The 22,284-nt window shown below is 53.4% G+C and overlaps 7 protein-coding genes and 1 non-coding gene across 8 annotated transcripts; 3 read left to right on the top strand and 5 right to left on the bottom strand.

Annotated features, from left to right (window-relative positions):
- Positions 1 to 543: 543 nt before the first annotated feature.
- mrc1 (mrc1-like) lies at positions 544 to 5,324 on the bottom strand. The gene is made up of 2 exons (XM_955874.2): positions 1,860 to 5,324; positions 544 to 1,807 (listed from the first exon to the last, which is right to left on the bottom strand). Exons 1-2 carry the CDS (start codon positions 5,150 to 5,152, stop codon positions 706 to 708), a joined length of 4,395 nt encoding a protein of 1,464 aa, XP_960967.1. The 5' UTR covers positions 5,153 to 5,324; the 3' UTR covers positions 544 to 705.
- Positions 5,325 to 5,485: 161 nt separating this feature from the next.
- Positions 5,486 to 8,268, bottom strand: NCU04320 (transcriptional co-activator). The gene is made up of 4 exons (XM_955873.2): positions 7,468 to 8,268; positions 7,114 to 7,403; positions 6,947 to 7,055; positions 5,486 to 6,887 (listed from the first exon to the last, which is right to left on the bottom strand). Exons 1-4 carry the CDS (start codon positions 7,694 to 7,696, stop codon positions 6,142 to 6,144), a joined length of 1,374 nt encoding a protein of 457 aa, XP_960966.1. The 5' UTR covers positions 7,697 to 8,268; the 3' UTR covers positions 5,486 to 6,141.
- Positions 8,269 to 8,500: 232 nt separating this feature from the next.
- On the top strand, positions 8,501 to 12,003 carry NCU04319 (spindle pole body component). Its single transcript, XM_955872.2, has 2 exons — positions 8,501 to 8,936; positions 9,023 to 12,003. The coding sequence occupies exons 1-2, from the start codon at positions 8,779 to 8,781 to the stop codon at positions 11,766 to 11,768; spliced, it is 2,904 nt and encodes a 967-aa protein (XP_960965.1). The 5' UTR covers positions 8,501 to 8,778; the 3' UTR covers positions 11,769 to 12,003.
- A 94-nt stretch (positions 12,004 to 12,097) lies between these two features.
- NCU15130 lies at positions 12,098 to 12,186 on the top strand. The gene has a single exon. It is a non-coding gene; the product is annotated as a tRNA-Phe (tRNA).
- A 23-nt stretch (positions 12,187 to 12,209) lies between these two features.
- NCU04318 (dihydroorotate dehydrogenase) lies at positions 12,210 to 13,930 on the bottom strand. Its single transcript, XM_955871.2, has one exon. The coding sequence runs from the start codon at positions 13,821 to 13,823 to the stop codon at positions 12,609 to 12,611; it is 1,215 nt and encodes a 404-aa protein (XP_960964.2). The 5' UTR covers positions 13,824 to 13,930; the 3' UTR covers positions 12,210 to 12,608.
- A 4-nt stretch (positions 13,931 to 13,934) lies between these two features.
- Positions 13,935 to 15,265, bottom strand: NCU04317 (DUF431 domain-containing protein). The gene is made up of 5 exons (XM_955870.3): positions 14,777 to 15,265; positions 14,693 to 14,710; positions 14,523 to 14,633; positions 14,272 to 14,390; positions 13,935 to 14,210 (listed from the first exon to the last, which is right to left on the bottom strand). The coding sequence occupies exons 1-5, from the start codon at positions 15,093 to 15,095 to the stop codon at positions 14,154 to 14,156; spliced, it is 624 nt and encodes a 207-aa protein (XP_960963.1). The 5' UTR covers positions 15,096 to 15,265; the 3' UTR covers positions 13,935 to 14,153.
- Positions 15,266 to 16,173: 908 nt separating this feature from the next.
- Positions 16,174 to 18,733, top strand: NCU04316 (pheromone processing carboxypeptidase Kex1). Its single transcript, XM_955869.3, has 3 exons — positions 16,174 to 16,598; positions 16,669 to 17,029; positions 17,084 to 18,733. The coding sequence occupies exons 1-3, from the start codon at positions 16,411 to 16,413 to the stop codon at positions 18,512 to 18,514; spliced, it is 1,980 nt and encodes a 659-aa protein (XP_960962.3). The 5' UTR covers positions 16,174 to 16,410; the 3' UTR covers positions 18,515 to 18,733.
- A 21-nt stretch (positions 18,734 to 18,754) lies between these two features.
- On the bottom strand, positions 18,755 to 22,100 carry NCU04315 (dre-2). The gene is made up of 3 exons (XM_955868.2): positions 22,000 to 22,100; positions 19,392 to 21,937; positions 18,755 to 19,254 (listed from the first exon to the last, which is right to left on the bottom strand). The coding sequence occupies exons 2-3, from the start codon at positions 20,314 to 20,316 to the stop codon at positions 19,178 to 19,180; spliced, it is 1,002 nt and encodes a 333-aa protein (XP_960961.1). The 5' UTR covers positions 20,317 to 21,937; positions 22,000 to 22,100; the 3' UTR covers positions 18,755 to 19,177.
- Positions 22,101 to 22,284: the final 184 nt, after the last annotated feature.

The raw sequence follows: 22,284 nt of genomic DNA, 5'->3' as shown, positions 1-22,284 counted from the left end.
ACAAGGCCAAATCGAGAAAAAGAAAAAGAGAAGGAAAAAAAAATGGAGGTTGCTAGATAAGTGACGGTCCTTCTGTTCTCCTGCCTCCTTTTCGAGATAACCTGGCTGCTTCTTCGGCCCTACCTACTCTTGCAAAAGCCCCTCCCTACATACTTTTTGAACAGCCAATCTAGTTTCAAAGATTGAGATAATCTTCCAGTCCATCGAGTCTTCCGTAGAGTTGAATACAGTAACAAGCACGGCAGCTTTTAAAATTTAGTTGCGCGTTAGTATGAAAAAACATGAGGCATTCAACAAAGAGAATCAGGTTTACTTACCTCCAGTAGTTTGTGGCACTCAGGTCTAATTGTTTTCAAAAATTTCAATGAGCGGTAGCGGACAGGTTTACCTAAGCAAGTTGGTTGGTTTCATCAATTTTGTCCCAGACGACGGAGGATAGCCACTATGGTAACAGAATACATCCTTGACCATCCTGTGGTTAACATCTACACTATACTAACCAAGCCGTTACGACAAATGTATGTAGTCCAAACACTCTCAAACCCGTATTCAATATACGCTATGTATGTACTTGATACTCCAACAATAACATAACAGCCCTTTTATCCCAAGGTATATATCATCCATCCATCCATCCATCCATCCATCCTTTTCCATGATAGCAAGAAAAAGAAAAAGAAGAGAGAAAAAAAAAAAAAAAGGAAACTACTCAAACTCTCCCTTCCCAAGCAACCCCCTCACACTTGCCCCCCTCCCTTCCACCCCCTTCCACCTCCTCGCTTGCCTCCTCGTCTCCGCTTCCGCGACCTTCGCCCTCCTCTCGTTCTCTCGCGCAAAATAATTAATACCCGACATCTTGCCCGCCGTCCGCTTGATCTTGACATCCTCACCAAACCCACTAGCGCTCGCCGCTTTGCTATTGGTATACGGGTTAGTCGTCGTAGAGACGGATACCGAGGAACCAGCAGGAGTGGTGGTGGTGGTGCTAGATAAAGAGGCAGCAGAGGAGTTGGTGGTGGCTCGACGGAGCAAGGCGGGGACTTTGAATGCTGATTGAGACAAGGAGGAAGAAGGAGCGGCGAAGGCGAGTTTGGATTGGTTTGATGTCGAAGAGGTGGAGGCGGCAGAGGTGGAAGAGGAGTTGCGCTTGAGGGAGATGCGGTCCACGATGGCTAATGAGCCGGTGCGGCGAGGGTTGGTAGCGGGTTTAGATGGTGGCGCGATATTCTTCTCCTTTCCAGGAGTGGCGGGGATGCTGTCCTCCTCTTCTTCTTCGTCGTCGGAACCCAGGACGGTGGCGGGGATAACGGAGGAAGTGTGTGGTTCGTCTAGCAGGTTCGATAAACTCTCGCGGATCTCGCCCAGGTTAGCTGGTTTGCGACCGCTCTTGGTGCGGCGGGGATTCGTGGAAGTTGTCGTCTGCGGCTGGGTAGCCGGGATGGTCTGGTCTTTGCTAGAGGACTGCGAGTCTTGTGTCGCAGGGATGACCGAAGATGGCTTGTCCGCGGGACCAAAGAGGAAATCCATCTCATCGTCGCTGCCGCGATCCTCAATGGACTTGAGGAACGCCTTCGTCTTTGGGTTCTCGGCGACCTTGCTGATACGCTCATCGGCCAAAAGAGCCCGCTGCATCTTGGCAAACTGTCGCCTCTTCATCCGGCGACGGGCCTCGCCGCCGTCATCCTCGTCTGAGAGGTCATCCCAATCGCCTCCTTCGCCGCGGGCGCGCTTGCGACGGAGCATTCCCGTGGTGATATCATGGAAAAGCTTCTCGACTTGCTTCTCGTCCGAGGCACGTTCACGGTCGCTGTTCTTTTGTTAGCTTGACTCCTGTCTCACGAATATTTGGGGCAACTTACGCATAAAAGGCAGCCAACTTCCTTTCGTCGCCCTCCCCAGCCTTCGTCTCATCATCAATCATCTCCTTCACCAACTCCTCATCCTCGTCATCACTACTACCCTCTCCATCTATGCCTCCCAACCCCGCATACTCATCCTCAGACTCTTCAGCCTGTTCCTCTACCATCTCCCGCGCCTTACTCTTCTTCTTTGCCTCCTTCCTCCTCTTCTCCCTTTCCGCAGCTCTCTTCATCTTTTCAAAGGCCGACTTGGCCTTCTCAGCCTCGTGATCATCGTCACCAGCATCCCCCATCTCCTCATCACCGTCTCCTTCCGCCTCCTCACCCAGAGTCGACGCATTGAACAATGCAGACCCAGTAATCACATCCCCCCGTCTTCTCAACCTCCCCAACGGCCTCTTCCCCGACGGACTATTCTCCCCAATACTACCAACACTTTCGCTTCCGCCAGGCGTCGAGTTCGAGGCAGTCATAAGCGAACCACTACTCCTATTCCCGCTTTGGACACCAACCAATACCGTCTCAACCGTCGAATGCGGCGGCAACGGCGCGTCAACGAACCTCTGCTTCAACGGGGTATAATCCTTGTACCCCTGGTCTTGCGTCGGCTCAATCAGCTCCGACCCTTGCGTCATGTTAAACGCCGGGTGGTTCAGCAAGCTGTCGAAGCCGTGCATCTGCGACTCGGACTGGGAGAAGCCGAGCTGGACGCCCTGGGTTTCCAATGCCGCCTGGGTCTCCTCCTCCTTGTCTTTGGCGGCCTGCGGGCGAGTAGGGAGGGAGGGTTGGCTGTCGAGGATCATATTGTCCTCTGGCTGCTGCTGGCCCGCGGTTTGGGAGAAGTTGGAGTCGGGGATGTCGGTGAGGTCGATGTCGAAGGTTGGGCGAGGTTGAGAGGGGGAACTACCGGCGAATTGGGAGGGAGAACCGGGCTGGCTGTCATCCATGGTTCCGGCGAAGATTTGGGTGAGGCCGAGACCGGCCGGACCGGCGACAGGGACTGGCAGACCGGGGATGAAGCTCTTGCGCGCAGAACGCAGGACAGAGGTGGGAACGCTGGGAGAGCCGGAGTGCAAGGCTGACGTTGGGGATTTGGGGAAACGCTGCTTTGGTCGGGGAGTTTCTTCGATGCGCTGCTTAGACGATGCGACTTGCTCCTCCCTCTCTTCCTCGTCGTCATCGTCGTCGTCAGAGAGAACAACAACCTGTTTTCGAGGCCGACGGCGGACAATTTTGGTGCTAGGCAGCTCATCCTCGTCCTCGTTTTGCTTATCGGCGTTGTCTTCCCCAGACTCATCAGCGCTCTCATCAAAGAGTGCACCAGCCGGATCCGCCTCAGCCATATCCTCATCTTCATCCTCATTTCCCCCCTCGCCTTCCTCTTCTTCTTCTTCCTCCTCCTCATCTTCACTCCCCGAAAGCTCAATCGCCTCCGGCTCTTCTTTGTCATCATCCCCCTTTTCACTCCCAACATAACTCTCGTCATCTTCTTCACTATCATCCCATCCCAACGGATCCTCCTCCCCATTCTCCTTCCTCTTCCTTCTCTCCTCCTTCGCATCCTCCCTCTCCCTCTTCATAATCTCCTCTGCCTCCCTCCTCGCCCTGGCAACAATATCCTCCACCTCCTGCATCTCCTTCGCCCTCTCCTCGGCAGTCAGGACTACCACGCCCTTGGCTCTTAGCATCTCCAAGTGCTCTTCGCGCTCACGCTTGGCTTGCGCTCTGGCGCGCTGGATAAGTGTCATCTCGAGTGCACCGGGCGTCATGGCGGGTGGCTGGTGCTTGGAGAGGTGTTGTTTGTTTTTGGGCAGGGGAGCGGCGGGGAGTTTCTCTGGGTCGTCGATGTGGGCGAGTTTGCGGAGGACTTGGAGGGGACGCGGTTCACGGGTTTGGTTGAGCGGGACGCGATCGAAGATGGCGTCGATCTTGGACTTGCGAGTTTGGGGTTTGACTTGGAGGTCATCATCTTCGTCGTCGTCGTCGAGGGAGATGGTGTTGGCTTGAATAGAGGATGGTTGGAGCGGGAGTTTGACGCGAACGTTGCGTTTTACTTTGGGGAGGGAAGCCGTGACCTCGGCTTCGAAGTCGGCGGCGGTGGCTTTGCCTTTGCCCTTGTCGAGCTTCTTCTTTTGAGTGAGAGCTTGTTCGAGAGTGGGCAGTTCTCCGTCCGAGTTCTCTTGTATGAGGAGGTCGCCGGTGGATGTGGCGAGCTCTTCCACTGTCTTGTCGGGTTGCTTGTTTCCCACTGGAGGGGAGCTTGGTGGTGTCTCCTTCTCTGGCACCTTTTCTGTATCACTTGGCCGTGACGTCGCCGGCGACTCGGGCCCACTAGACTCTTTCGCTGGCTTTCCTGTAGTCGCAGCAGCGGCACCGGCAGGTCGAAAGTTGAACCTTTCAAATAGTGTGGCCTTGGTGATCTTGTTCTTGACTTTGGGTTCGTGTGCCAGTTGTAGCTCTCTTGCCATGCGTTGTGTCTCCCTGTGCATTTCCTCGAGTGCCTTCTTGCTAGCCTTTCGTTGTGATGGCTTCTTTGTACCAGCCTTTTGTGTAAGCTTTCGGCCGCCCTCGTCGTCGGATATGTTGTCGTCGTCCTCATCCATGGACATTCGATCATCAGCTGCCATTGCTGCCCGTCGTTCGGTCTTCTTTCGTTCTTCTTCGGCTTCTCTGGCCTCGCGCTCTTTGCGCTTCTTCTCCACAAGTGCCTGGAAGCGAGGGTTCTTCTGGAGGTTGCTGATGCTGGGGAACTCTTCATCGTCGCTTGCTAAGCCATTATCCGGACCAGGACGGCCTGAAGGTTTCGCAGGGGAGACAAAAAGGCCTGGGGAATCGGGCGCTTGGGCTGCTTGTCTCTCGGGAGAGACAAAGAGGCCGGGTGAGGCAGCGGTTGGTTCATCTCGTGGCTTGGGTTCGGGTGTCGCGGTGTGTTTTCGCTGTCGTTGCTGTAGCTTTCTCGGGCGGGTCGTTACAATCTCGTCGTCGTCTTCGTCATCGCCATCTTGAACGAGACTCTTGGTCACACTGGCAAGAGAATTCGCTGATGGTCGCTTCGGGGTATCATCTCTCATCTCTTGGTCAGATTCGGACTCTGATTCGGGAGCTGGGTTGCTCTTTGACTGCATTCCGGCAGCAAATCTGCCTCTTGGTCGCAGGATCTCCTCATCCACCTCGTCGGAGCTATCAGACATGTCGACATCTGACTGGTCAGCAGCCTTGAAGACTGGCGATGACGGTGTTGCGCTACGCGATCCGGAAGCGCGTCCTGGCGAAGGCGAGGCCGAAGCAGCCATTGTGGCCGCTGGTGTGAGGTTTTGGGTATTAGTGTTGAGGGTGGGTTTTCTGCATCACTGTCTGTCTCTTCCAGAAATGGCCGCAATGATTTCGAGAACGAGGATGAAGAACTACCTTAAATACGACCGAGATAGTAGGGGTTGTGGTGTAAGTGGTATGGTTCAGTTATCGCATCACTACCTTATCTTTTAGTGAGAAAGTGGGCTAATGGTTGTGATATGGTGGGGAAAACGCGTCAAATGGCGGCCCAGGGCGCGTCGTGCAGATCGTGTTCAGCGCCGCTATAGTGCTTCACTGCAGGGTTGCAGCAGGGTTCACTAAGGGGTTAAATTGCCAAGCCTGGACCAAAGTAAACATTTGGCGCCTCTTGTTCCCAATTACCCCTGAATGCATAATGTACATCTCAACATTGTTCTTTACACCAGATTCAAAGCCTCCATGACACATTGACAGGTTCTTCTGAAATTCCGAGAACCATCTAGCTGTTAGTCTAGTGTAGCCAGATACAAGGCCAAACACACTCTCCATAACCGTAGGTACTTCCCGCTGCACTTTTGTAGTGGCAGCCTATGCCATACCGTTTCCAATACCACTTTGCTCGAACCCCTTGCAATTCATCGAGAGAGACGCGCCAAGAAGACAAAGATGATTCCGGGTATCGTCGGTAGAGAATAAAAAGAAAAGAAAAAAAGATACAACCAAAGGGATAAACGCTCTGTCTCTTTCTCCTGCAAAGGGATCCGGCATCCAGTGCTCTTCACCATCTTTCCAACTCCTCAAAGAACCATATAGTAACAAGTGACATGCCCATAGGTCAGAAACTCAGGCAGTAACCTACCTGTGCTTTTTCAAAGGGAAAAACGCCGCCGCAGAGTATGTTGAATGCAGGTAAAAAGGCTGCCCAGTCATCTTACGTAACGCCAGTCGCCCTTTGTGTAAAATGAAAAACCCCCATGTTGAAAATGTTCCACCGTGCCCCAACCAAGTATTAGCCCACGGTAAGGCATGTATCCAAAACGCTGTTGAGAAAGTCCCCATCCTCCGAGCTTGCGCCTTCCCAAGGCATATCATCATCATCGTTGTCAACTTCCATAGCGTCCTCGTGATTGACGCCATTGGGTAATGGCCCATCTGCTTTGCCGTTGGCCGCCATTCCACCCATCTCCACATCTCCGTCGGTAGTCGGTCGTACTTCCCGCCCGTCAATGTACGTGTGATCGTCCCAGTTTTCAAGCTCCCCTTCCCGGTAGTCGTAGATGACCGACTTGGCGACAATGGGAAAGTTAGCTAGTCCGCAGTCACCCATCTCCAGCGCTATGCGGAAATCCGCCATGCCCAGAGGCCCACGCTCGCTGGCGGCTTTAGCTTCCACGGGCAATAGGCCGCTCTTATCGCGTGTTACCTCGCCCCTCTGAAAGGCCTCTTCTTCCTTCTGCAACTTGCGTCGGTACTTGTGTGTTTGAATCCAAGCGTTACCCGCTCCGAAACCGGCGTTACCAGAGTCTCCGGGGCCGTTACTCCTCGTTCGGCTGAATATGGAGGACATGACCTGCTTGATGAACGTTTCCGTGGCTATCGACATGAACTGGGCGGCTTCTGGCGCGTGTCCGCCCGAGAGGCCAGCCTCGTAGCATATGGGAAGCATTTTGGCCTCGATGTTGCTGACATCGGGGAACTCTCCGGACTCTACTGCGAGCGGCTGTGCATATCGTTTCCTGATTTCCAGATCATAGTCTGTGAAGAGAGAGGCAAGGTTAGTAACAGCTCATGCTGGTGGCTAGTCGAAAACTTACTCATCCGGCTGAGACCTCCTGCGGCACTTGCTGGTACCTCGGCAGTCTTGATGGACTTGTTTCTGGAGTGGTCAACGAACACGCTAGACAGGGACTCGTAGGGGTCGAACTGCATCGAAAGCTGTTAGTGGTCCGGTCGAAACAAGCTGACGTCGTGTTTCACATACGTCGTTGAGGGCGAGATCTTTGATACGTCTTCTGTCCCTGCTGGGAAGTTGCATGACCTCTCCCTTCAACCGTCTTTCGGCGGCATCACCCGACACGGGCTTGTTCGACGTGTTGGTTGAGGGTTTATCGTTTGCGCTGACCCAAGGCGCAAGGCCCTGGTCAGGCATTTCTCGAGTGACATTTCCGTATATAGCAGCGATGAGCTGGTTATGAAGGTGCTCTTTGGTACCATCGGGAGAGGCCAATATTGGGTCGATGCGCGCACTGAGCTCGGCTTGGTTGAGGCGACCTACAAAAGGATGTTTGTTAGTCCCTGGGCGTGTCGAGGGCAGTCGGCCTGAAGGGAGACCAACCAAGCAGAAAGTTGCCAACGGCTTCCTTGTAAACCGTCCATTGTTCTAGACCAATGTTTGCCCTGAGAGCAGTATATATAGGTTCGAGGTCGATGCGGGCCGGGATGAGTTGGCTGGTCTTTGGCTTTTGTAATGGAGGAACGGAAACATTGATGGATTTTGTAGCAAGAATAGGAGTCGAGATGTTGACGGATGGCCGACTGAGGGCCGCGGGATTTATGTCGACCATGTTGGTAGGTGTGGCTCTTCACAGAGCGGTTGTAGATGTGTCGGTCTGGAAATGCCGTCGAGGTCGAAATCCGGGCCGGGACCGGAACCGGAACCGGAAGAGGAGGGCGGACTGTGACCTCGGCGAAGAAGGAGAAGGATGGTGCCTGGCGTCCTCCAGAAAGAACCTCAGGAGGTCGGACCACTCCCCCAAACAGAAGAAAGTTGAAGTTGATAATGGTTTCCCTTCTTCCGAGCAAGAACTCTACTCGTTGGTAATGGGCGCTTCCCTTGGAATATGAAGCCCCTGCCTGCGAATGGCGTCAGTCCCGGACAGTCGCGTGCGAAGCAACAGCACAATTGCGACGCGGGAATATGATCATCTGGGCCTGAAACCGTCGGCCAACGCTATGCAATTGCGAATCTGGGCTCAGACTGATGAATTGAGCATCCTGTCGTCGACAAGTAGATTGGTGTATCAGATCGACAAAGGCTGGTTGTTGGACGGTTGGAAGTCTGAATCGAGACCCACGGGACCTGAGTTGTCGTTCTCCTCCTCCTTTGGTGGTCACTTCGGTTTCCGGGCGGTTGTTGGGTTGTTGGACTTTGCGAGAGAGTTCTGAAAAGAGCGCTGAAAGATGCACGCTAAATCACCTAAGGTACGGGCGCAACATGGAACTACCTCTACCTACCTACCTATTGAGCGCCCGGGTACCTCTACTGCCTGCCGCCTACAACCCGGGCAGTGTACTAGTCTATTTTCCCGTTCAGTGAACTGGGAGCGCTGGAAAGAGCCGCCATGATCACCAAGTGCAACTTAGGTAGGTTCAGTACCAAGCTTCCAGGAACAAACAACAAGATCAACACCATCACCGTCTGTCGCGTCTTGTGGCGCGTCCCGTCCCCTCTCCGGCCGGCAACACCCCCCAAACCAAACCAAACCAAACCAAACCAAACCCACCTGCGCTACCACTTGGCATCATTAGGTTTGAGAAATTCGAGCAAGCAAAGGAAAGCTGAAGAACCAAGGGACGGAGACAAGGAAGATGTGATGGGCATACAACTGGACGCCGCCAATTCCACCCACCCCCAGACAATGCAACAATGGCTAGCCGACAGCAGGAACACCGAGCCCAGAAGATCTCCAGCGCCATCGACAGCCTCATAGCCCACCTGATCCCCGAAAACCCCTACGAAGACGACCAGACCGCCGAGCTTCGACACGACGACTATGCCTCGGCCGTCAAGGCCCTTCTCGAACAGTAAGGAGGCTTGCTCCAGCAACGGCGCCGGCCTGAGATAACAAAACAAACATTGCTAACTCTCTCTGCCTTTCTCCCCAAACCAGACCCTCCTCGCCAAGCTATGATGCCGACGTCAACAATGCCTCCGACTTGATCAAGAGGAAGCTGATCCAGGGAAACCCAACCCAGGCACTGCGCTTTTCCCACCTCTACACCCGACTACTCTCCCTCCCGGTGCTCAACCAAAAGTGGGCCATCCTCTACTTTCTATACCAGCTCTCGGACTCGCCAGACCCCAATGAGCCCCTCCCTTTAAGCCCGCTTGCCCGACAGCAACCTCATTTCGACCCTCAGTTCCACCCCCAGATCCAGGCGCAAACACCTCCTCAACCGTCAGCATGGCCTGCCGAACCCAGGATCCCGGCATATGACGAGGTTCAGGATGAGGAGGTCATGGAGGATGCCCCTTCTCCCGAAGGCTCTCACAATCTCCCCCCAGAAAGGCCAAGACATGGTCGAGACCAAGGTCATACGCCTGTCCAGAGTCACCAGGCTGGCCCTGCTTCAAGAGACGAAAGGGATGTGGCGCATGACCCTTCGGAGCCGGCCTTGTTGAGGGACCTGCCCTTCACCCTGCAGGGCCTTTCATCGGCAACTCTCCCCTTTCTCAACGACACAACGTTGAAGCTACCACCAACGCTTCCTATCCCCATCATCTCTCTTCTCAACACGCTGGCCGAGCCTTCGCTTCTCTACAGAGGACTAAACGAGTTTACCAAAACGCCGGCAAACGGACTACTGGGCCAGAGTCTACGGGCTGCCATCAGCAAGGAGCTTCGGTCATATTTGACTCTGGTGGCTACCCTGGAGACTCAAATTCGCCGCGCTCTCTCTGAGCTTGACGAGTCTGCTCCCCGTGGTGGCATTGGAAAAACGGGCGTTACGCTCAAGCGATGCGTGGTATGGACCCGTGAGGCTACTATGGGCTTGCGCCTCATGTCTCTGATTGCCGAGGAGAGCAAGAATAAGCATGGTGGGCAGTTGGTCACCCTGATCCACAACTTTTCGTCTTCACACGGCGATCCTGTCGTAGCTGCATTCGCTGAGCGCTTGCTTGTTGACGTGACTCGGCCATTCTACGATATCCTACGCCGCTGGATCTATGACGGAGAGCTCCTCGATCCCCATATGGAGTTTTTTGTTCGGGAACAGAACCCCCTCGATGAGGAGAGGAAAGACGCCAAAGCTAAGGGCCAAATGAGTGTCTGGAACTCCAAGTATGAGCTTGTTGAGGACATGGTCCCGAGTATTATCACACGCAACTTTGCTGACAAGGTTTTCCTCATCGGAAAGTCCCTTAACTTCATCCGCCACAGCTGCGGTGATCACAAATGGGTCGAGGACTACAGTAAAAATGCGTCCAGGGAGCTCAAATATGGTGACACAGCTACCCTGGAAGCCTGGATTGACGAGGCACACAGGGAGACAATGAGCCATCTTATGCGCCTCCTAAATGACCAATTCCGTGTCTTTGATCATCTAGAGGCGCTGAAGCGGTACATTCTGCTGGGGCAGGGTGATTTCATTGCTCTGCTGATGGAGTCGCTGGCTCCTAACCTAGATCGGCCAGCGGGCGCCCAGTATCGACATACACTCACTGCGCAGCTTGAGCATGCCATCCGAGGCTCAAACGCTCAATATGATGATCCAGAAATCACCAATCGCTTGGATGCTCGCATGCTTCAGCTTAGCCATGGTGATATCGGCTGGGACTGCTTTACGCTCGAGTACAAGATTGACGCGCCCGTGGACGTCGTTGTCACCGAGTGGGGCAATCGACAGTACCTCAAAGTCTTCAACTTCCTTTGGCGTATCAAGCGTGTCGAGTTTGCCCTGGCCTCGACCTGGCGCAAGTGCATGACTGGCGCCCGCGGCGTTCTCCAGACGTCGGACGAGACGGTGCTTCAAACATGGAAGAGCACACGGGGTGTCCTCGCCGAGATGGTCCATTTTGTCGGCCAATTACAGTACTACATCCTCTTTGAGGTTATCGAAAGCAGTTGGACCGAACTGCAAAAGAACATTCACAAGGAGAACTGCACGCTCGACGACCTAATAACTGCCCATACCAAATACCTCACATCTATCACACACAAGGGTCTCCTCGGTGCCAAACGACGACCGTACCCGCAGACAGGCGACCCTGTCTCAGCATCTTCCACGACCGACGAAGATCGCAACTCCTACATGGTCCAGCTAAGCGAGCTGCTCCGGATAATGCTCGCCTACAGAGACAGCGTAGACGGTCTCTACAGCTGGTCCGTCTCCGACTTTACGAGACGTCAGGAGAAGGAGACAGCCGGGCTGATCTACTCACACCGCGGCGGGAGCACCCGAACCACGACGCGAGACCGAGCAGATTCCCAAGCTGCGTCGTCCATGGCTGACTCGATGGATCTCGATCCGCCATACGAGTACTTCGACGCCGCGGCCACCAGTGACGCGGGATCAGTTAAGAGCGAGTTCCCAGCGTTGCAGGACCGGTTGAAGCAATTGGGCGCCAATTTTAAGACCAGGTTGCAGATTCTCTTGGGAGATTTGGCGTACCAGCCGGATGTGGATATGCGGTTCTTGGGAGTGTCGATGAATTTCAATGATGTGTATCAACCTGTGAGGAGGAAGACGAAGACCTCGTCGAGTGCCGTCCCCACTGGTGGAGCTGCCTCTGTCGCTTCGGCGGCATCGTCGATAGCGGGCGCTCAGGGACAGTCTCAGGCTGGGGGGAGTGGTGGGCAAGGTGTTGCGGGAGGAGGGACGACTTTTCGTGGGACAGATACCTCGAAGGCCTAGGCAGCATGTGGGTCTGACACGAGCGAGTCGAGTAGTGGACCAAGGTATTTGTACCGGAGCCGGTGACGACAGATGATAGGTATACCACTAGATGTAGGATGGGAAGTAGCGGGGGGAATGAAACCGGACATAATAGCGAACATTGGCAGAATGGATGATTGGATCGGTCGTGACCGAGCATTGACCTACTGACATTAAATCATATCCAACCAAAACCTAAAGCGTATTTGACGGCAAAGACATCGGTAATGGCCTCGACATCGAGGAGACAGAAATCTGGATGCTGGGTGGCTACTTAAGTTGAACCAAAAGTATACTCATCCATCAAAGCGGGTTTAGCTCAGTTGGGAGAGCGTCAGACTGAAGTCCACTTCACTCATAAATCTGAAGGTCGTGTGTTCGATCCACACAAACCGCAACCCATTCTTTTTTTTGCATTTTGCCCATCCTATCTCTTTTTTTTTCGTTGGTTTAATATAGAAACGAAACGTCTGGTTTTCGGACTGCATTTCGTTCTTGCTATATGGCTGACTGGGGGAGATCTTGAAGGAATGCTTTCAACCACCGAAAAACTTGATTTGCAAACGAAAGTCAGAGAAAGACAAAGACGGAAACTTGTTGTATACCAACCAACCCAACCCTCTTATATCATCCCCCCTCTTGAGCCCTCTTCTCTAGATACGCTTGCTACTATCACACAAGAAATCATGCTTACCCTGACTCTGTCCCCTCAGCTCTCATCTTCAATTCCTCACTCCTTCCTTAGCTCTTATCTATCCCATTATCTCTCCCTCTCTCCCTCTCTTCTATACCGCACAAAGGACCTACCATACCACACTGTCACCAATCCCCTCCCACCCCCTTCTCAATCTCCTCAAAAACTTTTACCCCCCTCAATAACAACCCACTCGCCAACCCAACCACATCCGCGCCCGCCATCCTCATCCTCTTATACCCCTGTGCATCTAGCACCCCTCCCACTCCAATTATCTGTATCCGATGTCCCAGCGTTTTTTCTCTTTCATCCAACATTTTCCTAAGCGTTTTGACATTCCCCAGCGCTAATGGATGTAAGGGGGCACCAGCTAGTCCGCCTGTGCCTAAGTCGGTTGGTAACGCCGCTTGAGTAAAGTCGTCTGTGAAACCGGTAAAAGCTGTAAAAGCAAGACAACTGCCGAGGGTGTTGGTGGCTGTGAGGAAGGTGATTGGACATTGCAGCTCTTTTTCTTCTTGCTTTTTGTTCCTCTCTGATGCCAGAGCTGTAGCCGAAGCCGAAGCCTCCAAAGCCTCCATCAACCCCAGGAACTGCGTCTCGTAGGTATACGGCGGCGTCTTCAATCCCACTGGAATCCTGGGTAGGCCCTCAGCTTCTGCAGCCTTGATCGCTTTTTTCAACTCCTCGAGATATCGAACCAGCGCGTCGCGGGAGTAAGCCGGAGGCGGATGGTGCGGGATGTTGGGGCACGAGAGGTTGATTTCCATTGCCACCTTTACCACAAAAGAAGGAGAAGAAGAAGAAGTGACATAAAGGAATTCCGACTGGAGACGGGCGATGTGCAGGTAACATTGGGCTACGTCCTCTGCGGAACCGGTGACGGAGATGATGATTGTTTTACTCCTGCCAATGCTGCGACCTTTGTGGTTGTTGGGAGGAGGAGGAGGAGGAGAATGATACACGGCAATGGTCCGTATAAAGTCCAGGTAGGTTTGGAGAGGTAAAGGGCTGTAGCCGAGGGAGTTGAGCGTGGCGTTTTGGGTGGGAGTTGCTGATGAGGGGGGGGAAGGGTTGGTAGAAGACGAGACGGTGTGGGAGGAGGAGTCATAGAAGACGTAGAGGTTCTTGGTGTCGTCGTGGGGGAAGCCGGAGAGGAGTGAGGTGCGGGTGGTTATGGCGCCGGTGGAAGGACAGTTCCAGAGGATGAGGAGGTCCTCGAGTGTCGTTGCTGCAGGACAGGGGGTGTTGATGAGGGGCGGGTGGATGTTGAGTTTTGGGATTGTCATTTTGGTGATGTTGGTTCGTGTGAGGTTCTGTGAAGGTGTTGGAGTGCTCGTCATGAAGGACTGGGTTGACAGAGGGATATAAGTGAGAAGCTGTTGAGATATCAGAACCCGGGGTCGTTAATCGAGTCAACTATACCTCTAGACCCCGATTCATACCCAGCGGGGTTAGACAGCGTTTGATAAGATAACAGGAGACGGAATAACCCCGCTCGGGGTGCTTATAGGTAGCTGAAGTTCGTTTATGTTGTACGAGAAGATAATGAGCTCAACAGCTGGCCGAAATCTGATGACACTTCCTCCGCGAAAGTCAAGGGGCAACATATAAACAGGTTCTGGATGGGTATATACTCTATCTTTTCTTCATTGGTATCCAAGGCAAGTACCTTAGAACATGTCGTCAATAGCCTTGTCCGAGTCTTTCTTGATCAACTCAACCATGCCCTGTTCAACAGTTAGTTGTATGATTCCTTCATCCGTTAAGCACTTCTCTGCAAGGACTTACCGCAGGCATGATTGGCTTGCCCTCTTTGTCAGTGACATAGCGGAAGGGCATCTGTGTGCTCTCGTGCTCGCTGAACTTGAGCTCGGGGTGGTCGACGTAGGGAATCTTGTCGACGGGAGCTGGGAAATGTTAGTGACAATTCAGCAACGGGAACGGAGTGTGTCTCAAAAGCTGAAGAGCAACAGTGGAGAGGACAAAAAGCTGAAGGTGAGGAAATCCAATGACGAGGAAGCCATCTGAGAGTAACTTACTCTTGCCCTCAACAACAAGACGAGTGACACGGACAGCAGTGTCAGTGGTCATCTGCACGGGGCCGAGACGGCGACCCTCGAAGCCCTTCTTGCGGAGCTCAGAGGTTCTGTCTGTTTGCTTGTTAGTAACCAGACCTCACTGAGAGATCGATATCCGGGACTGAGCTTACCTCTCGGGGGGTCGTCACCTATGACACCATGCAGTCAGTATTAATCACTCATCAAACACTTTCCATTTTCCAGGAAAGACATACCCAAAATACCGCCAAACAGGAAAACATCAAAGGTGTCGCCATCCTCAGGGCTCAAGTCCTTCTTGGCCGCGGGATCCAGCAGGCAGACCCTGCTCTTGTCAGCAGCATAGATCTCCTCAACACCGCGGTTCTCAGCCTTGAAGGCCGGCACAGCGGCCAGGGCCTCGGGGACCTTGAAGCCCTGGGGCAGGGAAGTCAGATGGAACTCGGAACCGATCTCTTGCGATTCCTTGGCGATAGCGAGGTACTCGAGCTCGGACCAGGGGCCCAGCTCCTCATCGAGGTGCTCGACGATGTAGGTCTTCTTGGTGGCGGCCATTACTACGGTAGCTGGAGTAGGAATTCAAAAACCGGCTCAAAAGTTGTGCTGGGACCAAGATATTCAAGGATATCAAAAAGGTCAAAGTGAGGGTTAAGTTTGTGTGTAAGTGTTTGGACGATCTCACAAGGCCAAGACTAACATTTTCTTGGTGGAGCTTTCTGATGGCTTGGTGGGGTTCTCCGTGCCAAGATGGACGGCATGCCGTAACGGTGATTCAGTTCGGCGATCCGGGCCCGGGTTGCCTTGCCCGTTCTCGGAAGCCGGCCCCGCAATGTCTTATATCATCATTCCGGCAGAGATCCCGGCGGTAGGGGCTGTCCGAACTGAGGGATCATGTACATGTCTGATTGTTATGTCTAATTGTTGTCTCATACACCTGGGGAGAGTGTGGATGAACTTGTAATCGTATATACGAGGAGCTCACGCTTGACTGCCGAGATGAGTCGTGCTCGCGGACAATCGCTCGGTTGTTCAGGTCTGGGCCGATTTTATGAGCAGCTGTTCAGTTCTTGCCGATATCCGGATTTAGAAACTTTCGTCTGATGTTTTCCTCTAGGGCTGCTCTTTGTCAACCATCAGGGAGTAAAGTTGTCGAAGAGGTTTACACTCTGTCAAGTCATGTTAGTGGCTGAATAAGGCTCCGTTTATTCACGTCCAGATGCGGTGCCTGAAGATCTGGAAACAACCTTGGAAGCTCTCATAGCGAGTAAGTTGGTGTGTAATTAGAACTCTGTCCCCGATTCCATAACTATACAATAAGTTCTTGAGGCATTAGAATATAGCAGACAAGGACATTAAGAGTATTATCTTTCGATATCGACATTGCTTAGGTTGGATAATCGAAGGAAGGAGAATGGAACTGGCTTGCGCGTCCATCCACGAGGCGCATGGACTGAGTGACTGCATGGAAGAGAAGACCAGGCCCCCCAGCTATGTGTTAAGCTAGCATACCGGGATCGCCCAATACCACTAACAGGGTCCCTTACTTGTAATGAGATTGCCCCCTGTGAGGTCTAGCTGAAATGGAACGCCACTATCCGTGCCGCAGTGGCATTCATCCCACGTTGTACACTATTGTCCGTCCGCCCCAAGGACAGATTCCCTCTTTACCGTTTCATCCATGGATGCTGTCTCGGAGCAACATCTCGACCTTTTCAGAGTTCCTACAACTTTTGCCGTTGTCGTCGGCCTTCTTCTATCCTCCCCCATGAATGTGGTTGGTGGTGATAGGTAGCCAAACTTACGACAATTGTCTCCTCCTCCATCCCACCCACCACAACTGAACCCAGCGACTTGAGTCCAGTTGGTGATCATGGCCGCCACCACCACTACCACCAATGCTGGCCGGTCTATGGCTAGCTGGAAACGACTGTCGACTCTAATCGCGGCATTCACGCTGTCATGGACATCCAGCTTCGTCGCCGCTGCTGGCTCCGCCGACTACTTTGTCCATGATCTGCCAGGCGCACCAGATGGTCCTCTGGTGAAGATGCATGCCGGGTAAGTTCACTGTTGCTGCGCGAATCCAATATGTTGGGGAACACCAAGGCTGACATGTTCTCACAACTAGACATATCGAGGTCACCCCTGATAACAACGGCAACCTGTTCTTCTGGCACTTCCAGAACAAACATATCGCCAACAAACAACGAACCGTCATCTGGCTAAATGGTGGTCCTGGTTGCAGTTCCGAGGATGGCGCATTGATGGAGATTGGTCCCTACAGACTGAAGGACGAAAACACCTTGGTATACAACGATGGCGCATGGAACGAGTTCGCCAACGTCTTGTTCGTCGACAACCCCGTCGGCACTGGCTTCAGTTATGTCGACACCAACGCCTATATCCACGAGTTGACCGAGATGGCCGCCAACTTTGTTACCTTTTTGGAGAGGTGGTTCGCTCTGTTCCCAGAGTACGAGCATGACGATGTAGGTGCCACACTCTGAACCTCTTCGATTCGTTCTGTCTAACCGATTTCTCAGCTTTACATTGCCGGAGAGTCTTACGCCGGTCAGCACATTCCCTACATCGCCCAAGCTATTCTCGAACGTAACAAGAACGCTGGTCCCGTCAATCGCAAATGGAACCTCTCGGGCCTCCTCATCGGCAACGGCTGGGTTTCCCCCAAAGAGCAATACGACGCCTACCTCCAGTTTGCCTACGAGAAGGACATCGTCAAGAAGGGTACCGACCTCGCCAACAAGCTCGAAATCCAACAGCGTATCTGCCAAAAGGAAATCGCCGTCAAGCCCGACAAGATCGACTACCCCGAATGCGAAGCTATTTTGCAAGACATGCTCCAACTGACTGCTGGCGGCGTCGGCGCCAGCGGCAAGAACCAATGCTACAACATGTACGACGTCCGCCTGAAGGACGACTACCCCTCATGCGGCATGGCCTGGCCCCCCGACCTCAAGAGCGTAACCCCCTACCTCCGCAAGAAGGAAGTCATCAAGGCCCTCAACATCAACGATAACAAGTCTACCGGCTGGACTGAATGCAACGGCCAGGTAGGCATGAACTTTAACCCCAAGACCAAGCCGTCCATCACCTTGCTTCCCGACATCCTCTCCGCCGGCGTTCCCATCCTGCTCTTCTCCGGCGCCGAAGACCTCATCTGCAACCACCTGGGCACCGAAGCCTTGATCTCCAACATGGAATGGAACGGCGGCAAGGGCTTCGAACTCACCCCGGGAACCTGGGCGCCGCGGCGCGACTGGACCTTCGAAGGCGAACCGGCCGGCTTCTGGCAACAAGCGCGCAACCTCACCTACGTGCTCTTTTACAACTCCAGCCACATGGTCCCCTTCGATTACCCCCGCCGCACGCGCGACATGCTGGATCGGTTCATGGGCGTGGATATCAGTAGCATTGGCGGACAGCCTACGGACTCGAGGCTCGACGGGGAGAAGTTACCCGAAACGACGGTCGGCGGCGCAGCAGGGAATAGCACGAGCAACCAAGCGGCCGAGAAGGCCAAGTTGGAGATGGCCAAGTGGGAAGCCTACCGCAAGTCAGGCGAGCTGGTTCTGGTGATTGTCATTGTTGCTGCGGGCGTGTGGGGATGGTTTGTCTGGAAAGAAAGGAGAAAGACTGCTGGGCAGGGGTATATGGGTGTTGCTACGGGCGAGAGACATAGCATTTCTAACAACCCGGGACCTCGTGGGAACCTTAGTGGTGGTGGAGATAGGACGAGAGGTCAAGGATTGGCAGGTTTTAGGAACAAGAGAAGCGGGAGGAGGGATGTTGAAGCGCAGGATTTTGACGAGAGCGAGTTGGATGATTTGCACTTGAGCAAGCCGGAGGACCCGCATGCGGATAGTAGGTATAGCATTGGTGGTGCTAGTGATGATGAAGAGGAGCAAAAACCGGGGAAGGGTAGTTCTAGTAGGCAGCCTGGGGGGAGATCGTGATTAGTTAAGTGGTAGCTCTTGGGTGAAATGTTGACTTGGTTATTCTTATAGACTATCGGCGTTTCTGATATCCTTGGCAGGCAAGCTGGTACGGGTTTTGGCTTGGGTATTTTATGATACAGAAAACATCACACATTTGTGCACAGGACCAACGGTACTATATACAGAGGCATCTAACCTCAACGCGCCATGCAATACTTACACATTACATAAAATAACAAGTCACGTATCGTGATGTTAAGGCTTTAGGCAATTTGAGTACCATCTTATCTTGAGATTGATCTGCACAATGAACCATTCCAAATTGACGTAAAAACATCAACACCCCTTTTCCTATGTTCGCAAATCCTATGCCCCATTAATCAGAAGGGACCATACACGGTGAAGAACACTTTTTTGTGCATCAGATTTGACCCGAAAAGCATCCATGTGAAGACTATCGTAACATAACTAACGTAAGAAAAAAAAAAAAAAAAGAAAAAAAAAACCCCAGGACGAACATCTATCCTGAAGAATCTAGAAAGCAAATTTCATAGCCGGGTATCTTGTTGCGAAATCGTCGTGTGTCAGGCCTTACTTTCATGCTGGTGATAATTTGGCGCTGAACTGGTTCGTTCCACTTTCTCTTTTGGCATCCAACTGTTCTTTTCTTTTCCCTCCACATCACAACTGCGGCACGTTGTTGAGGATCGACACCTCCTCGCCGACCTTGAAGGGTGGGAGACCTAGGTAGGGGCAGCCTGTGTTTGTACTTTTGTTAGCCATACATTCTTATTCCTTGTCTAAAAGACAAGGCTGGGGAAGGGAAGGGAAGGGGAAGGGAAGGGAAGGGGAAGGGAAGGGAAGGGGAAGGGAAGGGAAAGGGGATAAAACATACCAGCACACCTGAAAGCATCTCCCAACGCACAGCTACCACAGCTCCCTGTCTTCCCGGGAACTGTCAGGTCCAGCTCCAGCAAGTCCTCGCTCTTGAGCTTGAGCGTGTTCAGCGCCTGGTCCGCCTTGTCCCTGCGCGCCTTGTCCTCCGCCTCCAACCGCTCCGCCAGCCCGCACGTGCAGTCCTTGCACGCCCTTCTCTTCTTGCCCGGCTTGGGCTGGCACTCGGGCGGCTGCTGGATGGGGCGGCGCAGGTCCGCTTCCGTGAGGAGTGTGTCCTCGTCAATCACATCGTCGTCGTCGTCTTCACCGTCGAGATCAAGATCGTCGTTCAAATCGAGCGTGACGAAACCGACGCCGGCTGGGGCGGCAGTGACGACTTGGGCGACAGGCTGGATGGGCGCAACTACGGGGTTGGGGTTGGTCTTTCTCTTGAGACCAAAACGCAGCGGCACGGCTTCCTCCTCGGCGTAATCGGGCTTGGTGAAGCCGTCGGCGCCGGCGACGAGACCGGCTAGCACGGCCTCGCGGGCCTCGGGGGTGGTGGTGTCCCTGCCGAGGGTGCCATCTTCGCTGCGCAGCTTGCCACCGGCCTTGAGGGCGGGGACGAGAAGCGACCACACGGCGCGGTTGCTGAGCAGGGCCGAGGCTTCGGCGTGTCGGCTGCCGTCCGGGTCGGTCAAAACGAGGATCAGGTCGTAGGTGGATGTGGGGAGGGTGACGAGACCGGCGGCGAGTCGGTCGAGCATGTGCAGGTCGGTGGTGTCGCGGGGGTAGGTGGAGAAGAGGGCGCTGATGCGTTCCTCGTGGGAGGCGACCGAGGGCGGCGCAACGAGGAGGGTTCTGGGTTGCGACGACGACGACCCCGCGCCGGTGGTGTTGGCGGGGTTGAAGTCGGATGTGAGATCGAGAGTTATGGGCGACATGGTGGTGGTGGTGGATGGCGGGGTCGTTCGTCTGGGGAAGATGAAACAATGTGTTGCCCTGTTTGGCTGCTGCTTTTCGGGCAGCGAATTGGAAAAAAGAAAACGAAAATATACGAGTCTTTGTTGTTGTTGTTGTTGTCGAGATCGAGTCTCTGTCTCTTTGGTCCCGCGGAATTGCAAGATTGAGAATACAGTTGATACTCCGATAAGACAAACAGCGATGTGATGGTGGATTGTAACAATTTGATAGGCATTCGATTAGAAATACACAGTGTAGAGATTTTGGGCCTGCAGGTTTCGACGACGAAATGTAAGATCTGCATTACAAATCTTTCGCCACTACGGATCTTCATGTGCGAAGGGGATAAAAAACTGTGCTTTGGCCGGGAAGTCAGCGCAAATAGTGCGTGCGAATTTGGTCAGCAGACAGTGTTAGCTTAACAGCTGAGTGAGATGGTGACATCGATTCACTGACTGAACCACATTGCAATGGCTCTCGGGCGGATTTGCCGATGTCGGACAGCCCCAATAACGGAGTTGCTTTGACCGACAACCGTACGACAAAAGCACACAGCCGGAATATGAAAGTGAGTTTGCCATTTCGTTGGTTCTATGAGAAGGGTCGTATAGGTTCAATTGGTTTATATATATCTTGCAGGTGAGCGCTGTTTGCCTTGCACACCATGCGGTGGCAGGTCGGGAGAGATCCCCGGCCGACATCATGCCACTTGATCTCCCGTTCAGCTCAGGTCCGCGGTCCGCCGTTGCATTGTCGGGGATATGTACACTACTTTGAGACCTCTACATAGACACTTGTCCTCCTCAAGCATAGCGCCGGGAAGCAATCATGCCATCAGAATATAGAGAGATGGACGAGAAAGTCGCGATGCCATATCCACTGTGGTACACAACGGCATCTGCCCAAGTGTTATCTTTGAGGGTCTATCTGATGATGTCCCCACGTCAAGGCGAGGCGAAATACGTTTTGGACAACTTGTCCATTTAAGCTGGTGACTGAAGACATGGTTCATGTCCCGAGGATGAAATGGCTGGTGTTGAGGCTGTATCGAGTTCTGGACCCTTCGATGACGAAGTTGCCGACAGTGTCCCCAGTTGAGTCACTGAAGGGTCCGGGTTGGGTTGCCTGACAACAGAGGAAGGAAGGGCGATAAGGTTGACGAATTAACGAATCCAATCACGGGCGGGGACGAGTTTCGAATCTGGCCTGATTTGTTTTCGGAAGCTTCCACTTGCTGCAGTGGATGGTCACATGAAAAAGGGCCCCGGCGTTCATGAACCGTGACTGAAAAGTTCGTGAGTCTCGTCGTCCAAATTTGCTTCATCCGCATTGCCATCTCCGACATCGACATCGCCTTGATATCCAAGCTATCTATCCTCGAGAACGGACAGGAAGGTTCCAAAGCGAATTGACGATTTGGCGGCAGGCCTGGAAGGATTGAAGCAATTCGACGCTAAACCGTGACAGGCTTGGCGCCGGCTTTGTGCTCCATACCCCGCAAAATCAGCACCACGGTGCAACGCAATCGGGAGTCCCTGAGACGTGCAGGTGGGGAGCTCTGATGTCACCCGCATTGGTTGCATTGCTGAGGGGAGTCCCGTCCTGTCAGTGCCTGTCAGCTGCAGTGTGTCTAAACGGACTGTGCTGCTGTTCGAGAGGCGCACCAGCTTACACCCCGTCTTGACAAAAACACCAGATGCCACATCTTGGGATGACTCGACCAACAGAGGTTCAATGACGGAGATATAGGAGAGCGACACATATGTACTCAGTGCCATTGGCCCAGACCAGAGGTTCAAGGGCAGCAGAGCTGGATTGACTTTATAAGAATCCACATTTCAGTGGCAGTGTTGGTGGTGTTGACTTGGCTGGTTCGTATAAGTGAAGCACAGTCCCAATAACAGTGACCTATCTCCGACCTGCACCTCCCCACAGCCGTCAGGGGAGGT

The sequence above is a fragment of the Neurospora crassa genome, linkage group V (assembly GCF_000182925.2).
Source record: "Neurospora crassa OR74A linkage group V, whole genome shotgun sequence".
NCBI lineage: Eukaryota > Fungi > Ascomycota > Sordariomycetes > Sordariales > Sordariaceae > Neurospora > Neurospora crassa.
The sequence above is the reverse complement of the archived record's forward strand: the minus strand, read 5'-3'. Positions and strand labels throughout refer to the sequence as shown.